The sequence below is a fragment of the Leuciscus leuciscus genome, assembly GCF_965113295.1.
Source record: "Leuciscus leuciscus genome assembly, chromosome: 4".
NCBI lineage: Eukaryota > Metazoa > Chordata > Actinopteri > Cypriniformes > Leuciscidae > Leuciscus > Leuciscus leuciscus.
The window spans coordinates 21,482,865-21,497,111 of record NC_138728.1 but is presented as its reverse complement, the minus strand read 5'-3'; the positions used below and the strand labels follow the sequence as shown (position 1 = coordinate 21,497,111).

Genomic DNA, 14,247 nt, shown 5'->3' with positions numbered 1-14,247 from the left:
CATGCACGGTTTATGCCAGTTCAAAGTCCATTGTGTGTGCACTGCCCCCTAGTGATAGTACTACGAAATTGCATTTTCACTGCTTTACTTTACAGTACGCACATTCGTTAAAGCTCATCATTCTATAGACCTTATTCAAAGCAGCGCCATCTTTGACTGTTCTGCTGGCGAAACACTGCAAAAAAACTTATGTCCAATACATTTCAGTAGACAAAAAACTCCAGAAAACATGAGCTGTAGAGAATTATATGTGATCTAGGAGTTTTATACAGTGGATGCCATTTGAAAACACGGTAAGTCTATGATATCCTCACAGCCTCGCTTCTGAATAAGGTCTGACCATGGTCTTTGGTCTGACTGAAACATTTCAGAGACACCTGTGGGATTTTGACAGATGTAGTTTATTTTCACTTGCCATCTGACATTGATAATAACTACAGTACATCAGAGGAAATGTTTTTGTACAGCGTACTAAAAGGTTTCAACCAGAAAATTGAAAAAGAAACAGTCCAGGCTTTATAAAAAAAGATAAAACACAAAGTAGACAAGAGATAGCTGTGCAAATATCATTGTACCATTCCAGTGCAGTTAAGACTGAATGGTTGCATTGAGCCGGGTGATGTGTTATAGTTTCATGGAAAGATTCACACAAAAGAGTCTAACTTTGGTCAACAAACATTGGAAAGAGCTGACATCAATATTAATGAATAATTTAAAAGAATATCGGTTAAGTGACAGTCCAGTTCACAAACACATGTGCTTCTTAAACGCACTGCTCATATGGCAGAGTGATGCCCAAAGCCCAGCTTTAGGAATGTGCCACAACAAACACTTATTGACCTACAATATCCCCCATTATGGTCAGCAACAGCTAAACAGGGCACTTCAACACTGTAGATGAGGAAATATACAGCAGTCACAACAGGAAGCTCTCCACTGAGTCACTGCCATATGGAAGCAGAGTTTCAGGAAAGAAGTGTAACGTTGGTAGAGGAAATTCTTGCAGGAAAGCCAAAACTTTCACAGTGACTTTCTGTTCTCATCAGAGGTGCTTTTACTGAGTCAGTGAAGGCCGTCCTCTAAAGATCCTTTCACTTGCCAGATCTTCACTGTCCGGTCACTGTAAAAAAAAGAAAAAAAAAAGCCAGGATTCAGATTATCAACAATGCAGTTGATCAATTATTTTTCATGAAAAAAATTGAAAAAATGTGAGTGGTAACTACCCAAAAGCTACCACAATGCTAGATTGTTGTGAATGGTTGATGGTGTGTATCTATACGGTGTTCTAAGTGGTTGCCAAGGTTTTGCCATGCATTTGCATGGTTGTGCTGGTGGTTTTTAGCACATTGTTACGGTATGTATTTACCTTGGCGGTTACCAAGGTGTTGCTATGCGGATGCAAAAGAGCTCAGAGTTGTTGCCAAGGTGTTGCTATACAGTTGCTAGGGTGATCTTTTTTTAATTTTTATCACACTGTTATATATTTTGCCAGGGCAGTTACCAAGGTGTTGCTAAGAGGCTGCAAAAGAATTCAAAGTGGTTGCCAATGTGTTGCTATACAGTTGTTAGAGTGATGTGGTGTTTTTTTTAAGCACACTGTTATGCATTTATTTGCCAGGTCAGTTACTACGGTGTTGCTAAGAGGCTACAAAAGAGTTCAGAGTGGTCACCAAAGTGTTGTTATGCATTTACCTTGTTGGTTACCAAGGTGTTGCTATGTGGATGCAAAAGAGCTCAGAGTGGTTGCCAAGGTGTTGCTATATAGTTGCTAGGGTGATGTGGTGTTTTTTTTTAAGCACACTGTTATGTATTTGCCAGGGTAGTTACCAAGGTGTTTCTAAGAAGCTGAAAAAGTGTTCAGTGGTTGCCAAGGTGTTATGCATTTGCTAGGGTGTTCTAGTAGTTTATAGCACATTGTGTATTTGCCTGGCTGGTTACCAAAAGTGTTGCTATGCAGTTGCTGGGGTGTTCTAGTCATTTTTAGCACATTACTCAGCTAACACAATGTACCAGTTACGTATTAATTGGTACTTTTAGTTACTAGTTGATAATATAACAACAACACTCAAGCCCCAAGTTTCATTACCATCAAATTACCACCTCGTCATCAGTAAGGTTATAAGAAAACCAAGAATGTTCTGATTATGTACAATAATTGTAATACTTTGGGAATTTTATGACTTGTTAACTATTGCATGTCCGGACATAGAATAAAAAAATACCAACTGATTACCAGCATTTACATTACAAGTGACGTATTCTGATTAACCTAGGTTGTTATGTGGCTTCCTGTGTATTATAGGTGCTATGGTTTTATCTGTGTTTTTCTATATGTGTGTCGGTGTTTAAATGCCTGTCACTCACTCTGAGGCGGTAAAGAGCTGATTGCTGTTTGTGCAGATGTCATTGACAGAGCTGTCATGACCCCTTATTTCTCCCAGAGCTCCGAGCGTGTCTGTGTGCCAGAATTTGAGCAGTCCGCCCTTGCAGCCGCTCACAACAGCACTGGAGCCAGGAACCACCGCCAGAGAGCTCAGCGGATCCGAATGAGCCCGTTCTACCTGCTACAAGAACACATGCAAACAAATTAATTATAGCAGGATGACCGAAAGTTGGTTTTGAGGGTTTTACTTTAGTCAGTGTCTTTATGCGTGATAGTTAAGAGTCATATATAGATTATATTTAGGTATAAACAAAAGTCAACTCTGTTCCAGGTCCTAGTGAGCTGACTCTCTGTCCTCAGGACCTGAAACCTGCTACTGAGATGAATGGAAATACTAACGAATAGCTTTCTCCAAATATTATAGACTTTCTTGATTCAAATAGAGTTTAGCATTATGATTAGGGCTTGACATTAACTTTTTTGCTCACCAGCCACTGTGGCTGGTTGTTTTCCAAAGTTACTAGCCACTCAGCATTTTCACTGGCCATAATCGAAACATCGATACCATGGGGAAAAACTGCCATATAGATATTTTTTATATTATCTCATAATTTGTAACTGTAACTGCTGTAACTTTAAGACTGGCGCACGGCAGTATTCATTATACTGTTACACATGTGTTTTCTTTCTCAACTGTTAACGTCCACTTAAAACATAACTGACTTTGTTTACATGAATACTCCCTAAGACCGACATTTTGACATTATTTTTTGCATATTTGACTGTTTAACCGCAAGAAGCAGCAAAAAATAACTCAATTCAGTACTGAGAGGTGGCATTATGCACACACACTTTAGGTGTGAGCACAAAATCTGCGGGAATGAGTAAAATTATGCGCAATACGCACAATCCCACGCCGAAATTCAAGCCCTGTAACACCAACAATATTCATCCAGAGCAAATGAAACGAATGAGTGAGAGGAGGCGGGTTTGTGTGTCAACTTGCTGTCGGAGAGATTAGAGAGCAAGAAAGCGCAGCTGGTATCGTGTATCTATTCTGCAGGAAATGAGTATTGGAATCGTTTCAGATATTTCAGTATCGATATGCATCCGAAAATCTATATTTTTGACAACACTTCATTGCACTTAGTTTATTATTTCAGATGCATTTTTCAAAGACTACAATTGTAAAATGTATATATTACATATATAAATTCAACCCGCCAAAGTGGCAAGTAGGAGTGACCGTGTTACACGCCACTGCTGAAATCCACCTGCATTTGCCGGGTTGGTGGGTGTTAATGTCAAGCCCTGATTATCATATCGCTTATCTACCCACTTTTTGTATACTTAAAAATATATTTGATCTCGATTCCATCATCTTGAATGACATTTTTCACTCAGCTGAAAGACTGACTTGTACACACAATGCTGCCGGAACAAGATCTTTTAAGAAGGCACCACAATTTTGCTGCATAATAAATGGAACCGCTTTAGCTTTGGGAATGATGCCTAAAAATGCTGCTTAGGTAGGCAGCATCACAGGATTCTGGAACATATCCAGAGCGTTTACCCCCTCTCAGCAAATCTGCCTTTTCTTGCATCAGGTACTTACCCCTTGTATGTGTTTGCTAGCTAGGTCCCATTTTTTAATGCAGTCTCTGGCAGCAGTAAAAAGTGAATCCCCATGCATGGCCAAAGCCTCTAGCCCATCCTTATGGACTGGGTCGAAATGATGCGCGGCGGTGATACTGCCCTGAGTGCCTTCCACCACTTCAAACATCTGCAACACGAGAAAATGAAAGCTTTAGGGATACAGAACAAGTCCAAAAAGCATATCTATCGGAGCCCAAAAGCATCTTCCTTGATTTGTTTCTGGTTGCACTTGAGGCTACAGTATATTAATGGTTTAAACTAAGGTTTTTGTTCAAGCAACCATAAATTAGCTGCAACAGCTTGTGTAATTGTGCATGAGCTGTGAGCAAAAGGTGGAAATGATCATATGCACCCATAGGGGCTCTTGTGTTAGTTCACGGAGAGAATGTTAGAAGGTCTGAACGTACCTTAACGGTGTGATCTTTTGAGCCTGTTATGACCACATCTTGACCCTTCCCCATCTGGTCTACCGCAAGACACATTACCGGCCCCAGATGTCCCGTCAGTTTCCCAGTAGATACAAACCTGTAGAAGACAACAGAATAATGTGTAAATGGAGACTTAGTGGTGGAATACAATATATGACTTTTAAAATCTGAACACTTTTTGTAAATGTTACAGAGGAAAACCTGGGCCTTGGACCCATTGGAAAAACTAGTATCGGACACACTACTAAACTTTCAAATAATTCAAACACAACAAACTCATGCAGAAACACGTGCCTTGTTACTATGAGACGCTTGACAAATGAAAACAATCTGCTCAAAATATCAAAAATGTTTGAATTCCTCCAACTGGAAGGAATTGTAGTCTGAAGGTAAAACATTTTGGGGAACTTTGGGAGTATGTGCCCATCATACACTGATCGACATTAAAACCACTGACAAATGAAGTGTATAACATTTATTATATTGTTACAATGACACCTGTCAAGACGTGGGATATATTTCGACAGCAAGTGACTAGTCAGTTCTTGAATTTCATGTGTTGGAAGCAGAAAAAATGGTCAAGCGAGAAGATCAGAGTGAATTGGACATGGGGCAGAGCTAAACGAATGGGTAAGAGCATCTCCAAAACGGCAAGGTCAAGTAGAATTATACAGTTTAAAGAGTATGTTTCTGTTAGTTAGTTACTTAGTTAGCATGTTAGATGGTTAGCAGGTTGGTTAGTTAGTTATCAGGGGTGCAGGGGTACAACAACATAACTGTGATACATCACTGGAAAAATTAGTAGCTAGTTATCCTCCTGAGACCCAGAAAAAAAAAGTTTTTTGAATTTAGTTTTTTTCCATGTCATCACATTGTTTAGAGCACAATAAACAAATGGTAAAAAAAAAAAAACATTTTTGACAAATAATATTTTATTCATACTTTATGCTATGTCCTCTGTAGTGGACACCAGGACTAAGTTGTTTAAAAAATAAAATGACATGAAATGATATGTATAGGCAAAAACAATGGGATTTTTTTTTTCAATCACCATTACATTTTGGGGTTTCAGGATTTTTTTAACCAAAATTTGTATAAAGATTATTCTCAACTATGTTATGAAAGAAAAAATGGAATGAATTGATACACCATTTTACTTTATGCAATATGTGGGTAAAATGGCCATAAATTAATATTCCCATTCAATGCAATGTATCTATACACTGTATCTAATTTGCACATTAATGTGTTCTTGGAGCAACATTTAAAGAAAAAAGAAGTGTAATAATTGGAGTAATAATTGGCAACATTTTAATAATAATATCTAATATTTCATAGGAATATTGATGTATAATTTATTTCCATATTCACTTGTTGTGTCTCCTAAAATGCCTGATAAACATGATTTAACCCTCTACTGCATAGCGTTGCCCCCAGGCAACGGAAAGTTTTCTTAAGCCCTGTGTTCAGTACATTTTTCTTTAAATGATTGCAACCAATTAGAATGTTTGAAAAAGTATCAAAGAACAGTCCAATAAGGTTTGGGAGTCACTATCAAGCACCATTTGAAGGCGGGACGTCCTTTTCTGACACATGGTCACAGGAGCACATGGTGTGAGATGAAAGCAAGATTATTTGCTTTAGTAATCATATTTAAAATGACATGAACTGTACATAAAAAATATGTGTGTGTGTATGAAGGTGTAGAGAAGCCTTTTGGCAGGTTTTGTGAATTTATTTTTATTTTGCATGTTCACAAATTCAGTTTTTCTTTTTGTTGCCTCAGGGCAACGTTATGCGATAAGGGGTACTTTTCAAGGATGTCTTGGACAATACCTCACAATGGCAAATAATGTGTTACAAGTAGGGAAGATGTAGGGTTCCTGGGTGCACAGGAACACCCAAAGTCACCAAAGTGACACTAATGTGCAGCATCCACAGTCATGTTAGAACAGAAAGGGGCCATCTACAAACTGTTCCCACAAAGTTGGGAGCATGAAATTGTCCAAATTGTCTTGGTATGCTAAAGCATTAGGAGTTCCTTTCACTGGACCTAAGGGGCAAAGCCCAACCCCTGAAAAACAACCCCACACCATAATCCCCCCTCCACCAAACAACCCCACACCATAATCCCCCCTCCACCAAACAACCCCACACCATAATCCCCCCTCTACAAAACTTTACACTTGGCACAATGCAGTCAGGCAAGTACCGTTTTCCTGCCAAACCCAGACTCGTCCATTGGATTGCCAGTCAGAGAAGCGTGATTGGTCACTCCAGAGTCTAGTGGCGGCGTGCTTTACACCACTGCATCCCACACTTTGCATTGCACTTGGTGATGTAAGGCTTGGAAGCAGCTGCTCAGCCATGGAAACCCATTCCATGAAGCTCTCTACAAAGTTTGGAGGTCTGTAGCTATTGACTCTGCAGAAAGTTGGCGACTTCTGTGCGCCTCAGCATGTACTGACCCACTCTGGGAACCAATTGCTTCCACTTTGTTATAATACCACTAACAGTTGACCGTGGAATATTTTGTAGTGAGGAAATATCACGAATGGACTTATTGCACAGGTGGCAACCTATCACCGCGCTTGAATTCACTGAGCTCCTGAGAGTGTTTGTTGAAGCATCTGTATGCCTAGGTTCTTGATTTTAAACAACTGTTGCCATGGAAGTGATTGGAACACCTGAATTCAATGATTTGGAGGGGTCCCAATACTTTTGTCATTATACAGTAGTGTATATGGGGTTGATTAGGATACATGAAGTACATGATATGACATGACGCACTACATGATACAAACCTATGTCTGTATCAAATCAAGTATATTGATGTGTTTCAAGTGTTTTTCCCTTTTTACTTAAATGATTTCTTGACATTTTTTAATATTTTTTTTTATTTTTGTATTGCTCTCTGAGAATTGTATAATGATCATTTTCTCTATGATTCTTTACCATTGTTGCATAACGTTGCCCTCAGGCAACAAAAAAATATTTTGGGGTGGGGGGGTTGGGGGAGGGACATTTTTCAATAAATCAATAAAATGTTCCCAAATGAGCCAGGAAATGATGTGAAATAATTTTTATCATGTGTCATCAAAATTCATGCAGTAGAGGGTTAAGTCCTGATGTCCTCTACAGTGGACATGTATGAAATCAATGCCCTGTTCTGTAACATTTTCCTGAGATGTTGTTTTATGAAATACAATCTGAAAAGTAGTCCAATTCAAATTATAATTACAATATATGATCATATTTCCATAAGAATGCTACATTTGATCACTAAATTAATGTCAGACATTTTTAAAGACCAAGGAGAAGTTGTTTTCATGGTGAAACCTCCAAACATTTGGTATCTCTGAAAAGTCCTGAATGTGCCCTTTACAGGACTCCCAGGTTGTGTCATGTGACATGTATGATGTCAGAGAAATTCACTAAAATATAATGTCCACTACAGTGGACAAAAGTCTATTCTTGGGTCCCAGGAGTTATGACTAATTCCCAAATTATCTGTTGTTCCAAATATCAAACTGACGTCAATTACATCACACAGTTGGTGGAGTAATAAAATAATGACCATTGCATCTGAGGACTACATCACTATTTTTGTCCTGCACGGTTTCGCTTTATTTACAAGTGTTTGATTCAACCGCAGGTTCTCTGCCCCCACTGGATTGTGTTGACACTGTTTTTATGATTCCAAACCATAGTACATTTGCAACATCACAGCATCTGCTGTTTCCCCCTGGTTAGGTAATGCTTTTGTTTTGTAAAACTTTAGTATTGTTTCCAAACCGCCAACACATAACGGCCTGTGTGTCTATCTGACCTAAATGTACTGCAAATGTAATCTAAAGAATGTCCATTTCAGCTGAAGGCAAGCAAAAAAAATGTGATATACATCAGTCCCGCTTGTCAGTGAGCGAGAACACAAACAAACACACAGTTTTACTGAATCATACTTCATCATCAGTGATTCACTTTCGAGGGTGCACAGCGTTCACATCATCCAAACAAACAAAACGAACCCAGGTGTGAACCAAAAGTGCTAGTATGAAAGCACCCTGAGTCTTTATGTCATACTGAAACTATGCTTTTAAGAAACTATGCTTTTAAGCACAGGTTGAGAGATGTAGTTCCAACCACACACAATTGCAAAACACACTGTGTGTGAATGTTCACTGGAACAATGATTTCCAGAAACACAGAATGAAATGTTGGTTATGGAAGACCATGGTTGACTAACAATGCTTTTGGGAAACACACCCCAGGTTACCCGTCTTCTACGATCCATTTTCTCTTTATGGTCAACTATTACTATGGTGGAGTTTGAAGAGAATCTAGTTAGTTAAAGCTTATACTAACTGAGTACCATCAAATTCAGTTTAATTTGTATATTTGAAGATAACTCTACCCAGGTGCATTTCTTATTAGTTATAGTCCCTATTTAGCACTGAGAAGAACTTCTAGACACTCGTGGTAAAATCGGTCATACCTTCTCAAGTCCCACATCCTGACCGTGTTGCCTGAAGCAGCATAAAGGAATGTGCCGGAAGGATTGAGGGCGATCTGATTGATCTGATTTTCTCCTGGTGGAATGGCAACAGAAGTACTCCCACACGTGTCACCTTGAGACACTTGTCCAGAAGAACTAAAGGAGACAGAGGGCTAAAAATGAGCAACCATAGGTAAAATATTTAGAAGCTTTAGAGAACAGTGTTTTTTAATATATTAAACAGTACCAGAATGACTCACGTGAGAGTGCGAATGCATTTGGCAGAGTCACGTATGTCCCATACTTTGACATAAGCAGTGGAGACGGTGAAGACCAGGCTAGAACAGTATCGGACCGACACTACACTGCTGGGATGATCTCCAAGAGACATGATTTCCTGACCCGTTACCAGGTTCCACACCTTGCATGTGCGATCTGAGATAGGAAAAAAAGGGATGGGTGCAAACAGAACACAATGTTTGTTTTCTAATTCTTGTAGGGGGGTATATTCTGGCAATGCATTATGGGTAACAACTTGAAATTCCTTGCATATATGACTGGTTAAATGTTGTTACAGAATATAAAAACCAATATAGTAAAGTTAGCAAGCTATCGTAAATTCAGGAATGGCTTGAATATAAATTCTTAAAAAGTTTGCTAGTTTTCAGCACCAACAGATGAAATGCTCATTAGAGAGTTATAGTTGGTGTACAGAGTTCTACAGAAATTATGTTCACTGTGGTTTGAATGTTTTTATTAACCCTCCAAACCAACCCCCTCAATTAAAATAGCTAGAAGCGAAGGACTGAATGTGTTACCTTCATTTTTAAGTTGTGACTCTTAGTGAAGGGTTAATTAAATGCTCCTTTGTAATTTTACTGTAGCAAATACTTATTTATAAGGTTATGATTTTTACATAAAAATAATAAAGATCAGTGTCTGACCCTTTGAGCCGGTGAAGAGCAGATCATCAGTTGAGTCCACACACAGCAAGGGTTTAGTATGACCCTCGGCCACGTGCACACACTGCAGTCTGGCTGCTCGGCTGGAGCGGGACGCTTGAACTGGGCTTACCGCACCTCTGGACCAAAAAACACACAATAATAATGCATGAAACGCTCAATCAAACCGAACAAAAATAAAATACACTGGTTCTGTTCCAAACTGTAGTGAGCAGCCTAGCTAAACAGCACTTTTAGGCATCATAGGTTGTTCTAGAGGTGTGGCCACAATTACCATTGTTCCTTTTTTTCACGGCAAAATCCATTAATTTCAAATGTAATCTACGGGACTGGAAATTTCGTGTGAGGCGGGTGAAAGATGTTCAACTGTATGATGCACAGCTCACATACTTTCAAAACAAACCGCTTTCTGTTGGTCAACGCAGAGAATTCACATGCCCAACTTGAACAATTCTTCAAATCTTTCGTCCTCACGCGAATTGTTTGGATTTCTATTGAGATAACTGGATTTTGCCTGCAAAAATCTGATTTTTCATGGGTGAAATCCAGTCTTCTCAATAGCAATCCACATAATCGTACAATACTGACAATAGACAATGGACCATTTTTGCCCATAAAATTTTGCTCAAGTGACCGCACCTTAAAAGGTTGGTTGCAACATTACACTAGTAACATTATAATAGTATTAATGATATGTTGTAGTATTTCTGACATGTAAAAAAAAAAAAAAAAAAAAAAAAAAAACTACCTTTGGGTATCGGTCCCAGAACTGAAAAATCTTTGTCAAATCTTGCTAAAGTGGTTTTGTAACGCTAAGTGCTTTATAAAGTTGCTATGTTGTTGTTCTAGGTGGTTGCTAAAGTGGTTTTTAGCGTTTCGCGTTTGTTTGGATGGTTGCCATGGGTCCTGCTATGCGGGACAGCTAATGCTATTTATTGGTATTAGTATGCTATTGATGCTCGCCTTAGTAAACTTTGTTTTTGTTCACTAAATGACAGTATGGACGTTCACTTTAGCAATACAAGAGATTTAGAACAGATGTAAACAAATTTAGCAAAGATGATTGGAAGGGGGAGTTTATGTAAAGCTAGTTTCTTACGGTTTGTCCAGGGTTCTGGTTTTGTCTGCAGGGTTCTGGCTCCTGTCCTGAGCTCTTCTGCGGGTGAGAGGCGAGCGGTCCACAAGCTTCTTTTCTGTAGCCGTGGGAGATCTGGCACTGGAGCTACACAATAGACAAAAGCCAGCGCGACTTAAAAACTTCACATCAGACGTGACTGTAATGCTAGAGGAGATGTTAAGGTGAAGGCATTTGCCACGGTTTATTTAGCTGTAGTGATCATATGAACATGTTCCCAATAAAATGTGTTTTATAACTGTTAGTTTTGACTAGCAAAAAATGATTTGATTAGCCTTGTTCATAGGCATTGTGAAATGCAATTAATGTCCTTAATCCCATACAGTATAAGTATCGGTAAAGTATAAGTAATAGTAAAAACAAATTTTTTTTTCTTTCTTCGATCCAAAACATATATCTTTTCACCAATCACTTACACAGCATTTGTCTTGAATGCTAAGCTAGAGGAGAAGGCCATTGAGTCCCCTAAGTGGGGAACAGGGGCCGGTTCTTTATTTCCCTCAGGATTCTCCACTACAGGAAGTAGAGGGGCAGAGAAATCCTCTGGATGGGCATCAGGGTCACCAGTGTTGGCGTACAACAGCTCCATTTGGGTGGTAGTTCTTCTGCGAGCCTAAATTCATCAAACATGAAAACAAAGAGTACAAACACTTTAGTTGTAGTATGCTAAATTAGAAGTGAAGAAAATGTCTCATGATTTCAATTTATGTCCTCAACATATATTTTTTTCCCTCAATGAATATAATGAGGGCTGCTGTTATTTATTTATTTTTTATAAACTGTTATTCTATGTTTATATGCTTATAGTTGAAGCATAATTATGTGAAGAACGTAATAGGAAGTAAATACAATGAAACAAACAGGCTAATTTAAAAGATCAATGTGTTTTAGTGTGTGTGTGTGTGTGTGTGTGTGTGTGTGTGTATATATATGTATATATATGTATATATATATATATATATATATATATATATATATATATATATATATATATATATGAAGAGTTCAGATGCAAAAGCCTCTAAGTGCCATCTGAAATTTTCTTCTAGAATGATCATTTTTATTAAGCTTGTATGTTTATGTTCAGTTATTTCACTTTAATGGCATCGAAAATTACCTATTAATTGTCATTAAAGTGAAATTACTGAACCTAAATATACGAGCTTGATAAAAATGATCATTCTAGAAGAAAATTTCAGATGGCACTTAGAGGCTTTTGCATCTGAACTCTTCATATATATATATATATATATATATATATATATATATATACATACATGTACATGTATGTGTGTGTGTGTATGTGTGTGTGTATATATGTGTATGTGTGCGTGTATAATTTCTTTAGTCTGTTGTTCTACCTTATTTCTGACTTTTGTGTCTCCGCAAAGTTTCATGAGATCTGAAGCCAGACAACTGCAAAAGACAAATATTCCGATGTCAGACAGAAATGTTAAAGTTGATAATGAAATGGCAAGTGAAGACACTGACAATGATTGAAATGGGGCCGAATAACTTTGCTGATTAAAAAAAAAAGCACACAACAAGCAATTTCAAAGGCAGCTTAAATGATCCTTCACCAAATGACTCCGTTAGATCAATAACAGAATCAGTTGACTGTGTTTTATAGATGAAAGCACATCAAGACAGATTTGCAATTCATTTTATAGAGCTTTATTGGGCTGACTGTAGTGCTTTACCTTTTCTCTGTGGCTGGACTCTGTGCTGATTCATCACTGCTGCTTTCATCACCGTTTTCTGAGCAAACACACACACGCACACAAACACTTCAACATCAGAAACACTAGTGCTCTCTCATTTTAGCTTGTCAGTGTATGTCAGTAAACATTATTATCCAAGCGACATGCATCATAGTGTTGTTATCACAACCCTGAATTCAACAGAACTAGAAAAGAGGAGGTGTGTTCAGTCTACAGCCAGGACACCAGCATTAGGGATGCAAACACATTTCTGAAGGATGTATGGTCACTATTGCAGACGTAGAAGAAGGAAACTAGTAAGTGAATATGTAGTTCGGCTGCATTTTTACCATGTTTATCATATAAAGCCATCATCCATTTTTTACTAAGTAGCTTTAAAATGTGACAAAAATGCTTAAAGCAAGAAGTAATGATAATAATAAAACAATCGAGGGACGTTTTACACCTGTCTTTTTTTTCTAAATAAACACACAGAAGAATGACAGTATTTAACTTTTCATTTAAATGCAGCACTAAACATCATATGCACCGTTTAAACATTATTAAACACGTTTTTACATCGACAAAATATATAATTTGTACACAAATGAATCACTGACTTGGCTGAAGTTGAAATATTTTAAATGTGCAAAATGCAAATGATAACCATTCTTATTAATGTGCCATTAAAATATCATTACATAAGGAGTGGCAGTGAAACTAAACTTAAAATTATGTTAAAATCCTTGCAATGTTAATTAATTATTATATTATATTATAAAATATTATATTAATTATATGATATATTATATTATTAATATATTTGTAATTATTAGTGCTGGGCAACGATAAATTGCGATAAATTGTAGTGTTTACAAAATATACAGTATGTGTGTGTACTGTCACTGAGTATAATTATTTTGTATATACAGTATATACATGTCTTAAATATATACATGCATAGGTGTGTATTTATATATACAAAATAATTATACACAGTGACAGTACACACACATATATTATGTAAACACAAACTTTTATTTTGGATGCGATTAATCACGATTAGTTTGCCCAGCACTAAATATTGTGTTATTGTTAATTAAAATGTTAATTATTGATATAATATAATATGAATTATACAGTATAATACTGGATTTAGTGCTGAATTTAACACCATTACAAACTAAAAACAGCTGGAAGAGTCTACGTCCCCCATGGGTCTTTATTAGAAGCTCTTTTACAGTTGAAAGGCATGTTCTTCACAGAGTAAAGTCCACAGGGGGTTTAGGCAAGACCCATGCACCTCTACGCTACTGTTACTGTCTGTTAGTCTGAGGGGAGACACATGCACTGGTGGGACAGCTCTAGATGCCTCTACTTACCCGATGGCACGTTACCTAGTTCTGTTTGAATTCAGGCAACAAAAAGACAAAAGCAAATCAAAATCAAACTTAAAAGTCTAAAGAAGAAAACACCAAGCAGCTGTAC

At 37.6% G+C, this 14,247-nt stretch overlaps 1 protein-coding gene across 3 annotated transcripts in view; it reads right to left on the bottom strand.

Moving 5' to 3' along the window:
• Nucleotides 1-380: 380 nt before the first annotated feature.
• Nucleotides 381-14,247, bottom strand: part of LOC309497156 (kinesin-like protein KIF21A) — a 54,151-nt gene continuing 40,284 nt past the window's right edge. For 2 of the 3 annotated variants that reach the window (XM_082167373.1, XM_082167375.1), the window contains 12 exons: nucleotides 14,142-14,162; nucleotides 12,760-12,817; nucleotides 12,421-12,475; nucleotides 11,476-11,672; nucleotides 11,024-11,146; nucleotides 9,907-10,043; nucleotides 9,223-9,397; nucleotides 8,963-9,118; nucleotides 4,447-4,564; nucleotides 3,999-4,166; nucleotides 2,365-2,564; nucleotides 381-1,120 (listed from right to left, as the gene is read on the bottom strand). In XM_082167373.1, coding sequence (XP_082023499.1) covers nucleotides 1,063-1,120; nucleotides 2,365-2,564; nucleotides 3,999-4,166; nucleotides 4,447-4,564; nucleotides 8,963-9,118; nucleotides 9,223-9,397; nucleotides 9,907-10,043; nucleotides 11,024-11,146; nucleotides 11,476-11,672; nucleotides 12,421-12,475; nucleotides 12,760-12,817; nucleotides 14,142-14,162 — 1,466 coding nt within the window. In that variant the 3' untranslated portion in view covers nucleotides 381-1,062. The remainder of the gene's footprint in view (nucleotides 1,121-2,364; nucleotides 2,565-3,998; nucleotides 4,167-4,446; nucleotides 4,565-8,962; nucleotides 9,119-9,222; nucleotides 9,398-9,906; nucleotides 10,044-11,023; nucleotides 11,147-11,475; nucleotides 11,673-12,420; nucleotides 12,476-12,759; nucleotides 12,818-14,141; nucleotides 14,163-14,247) is intronic. The other variant, XM_082167374.1, reaches the window with a different exon arrangement.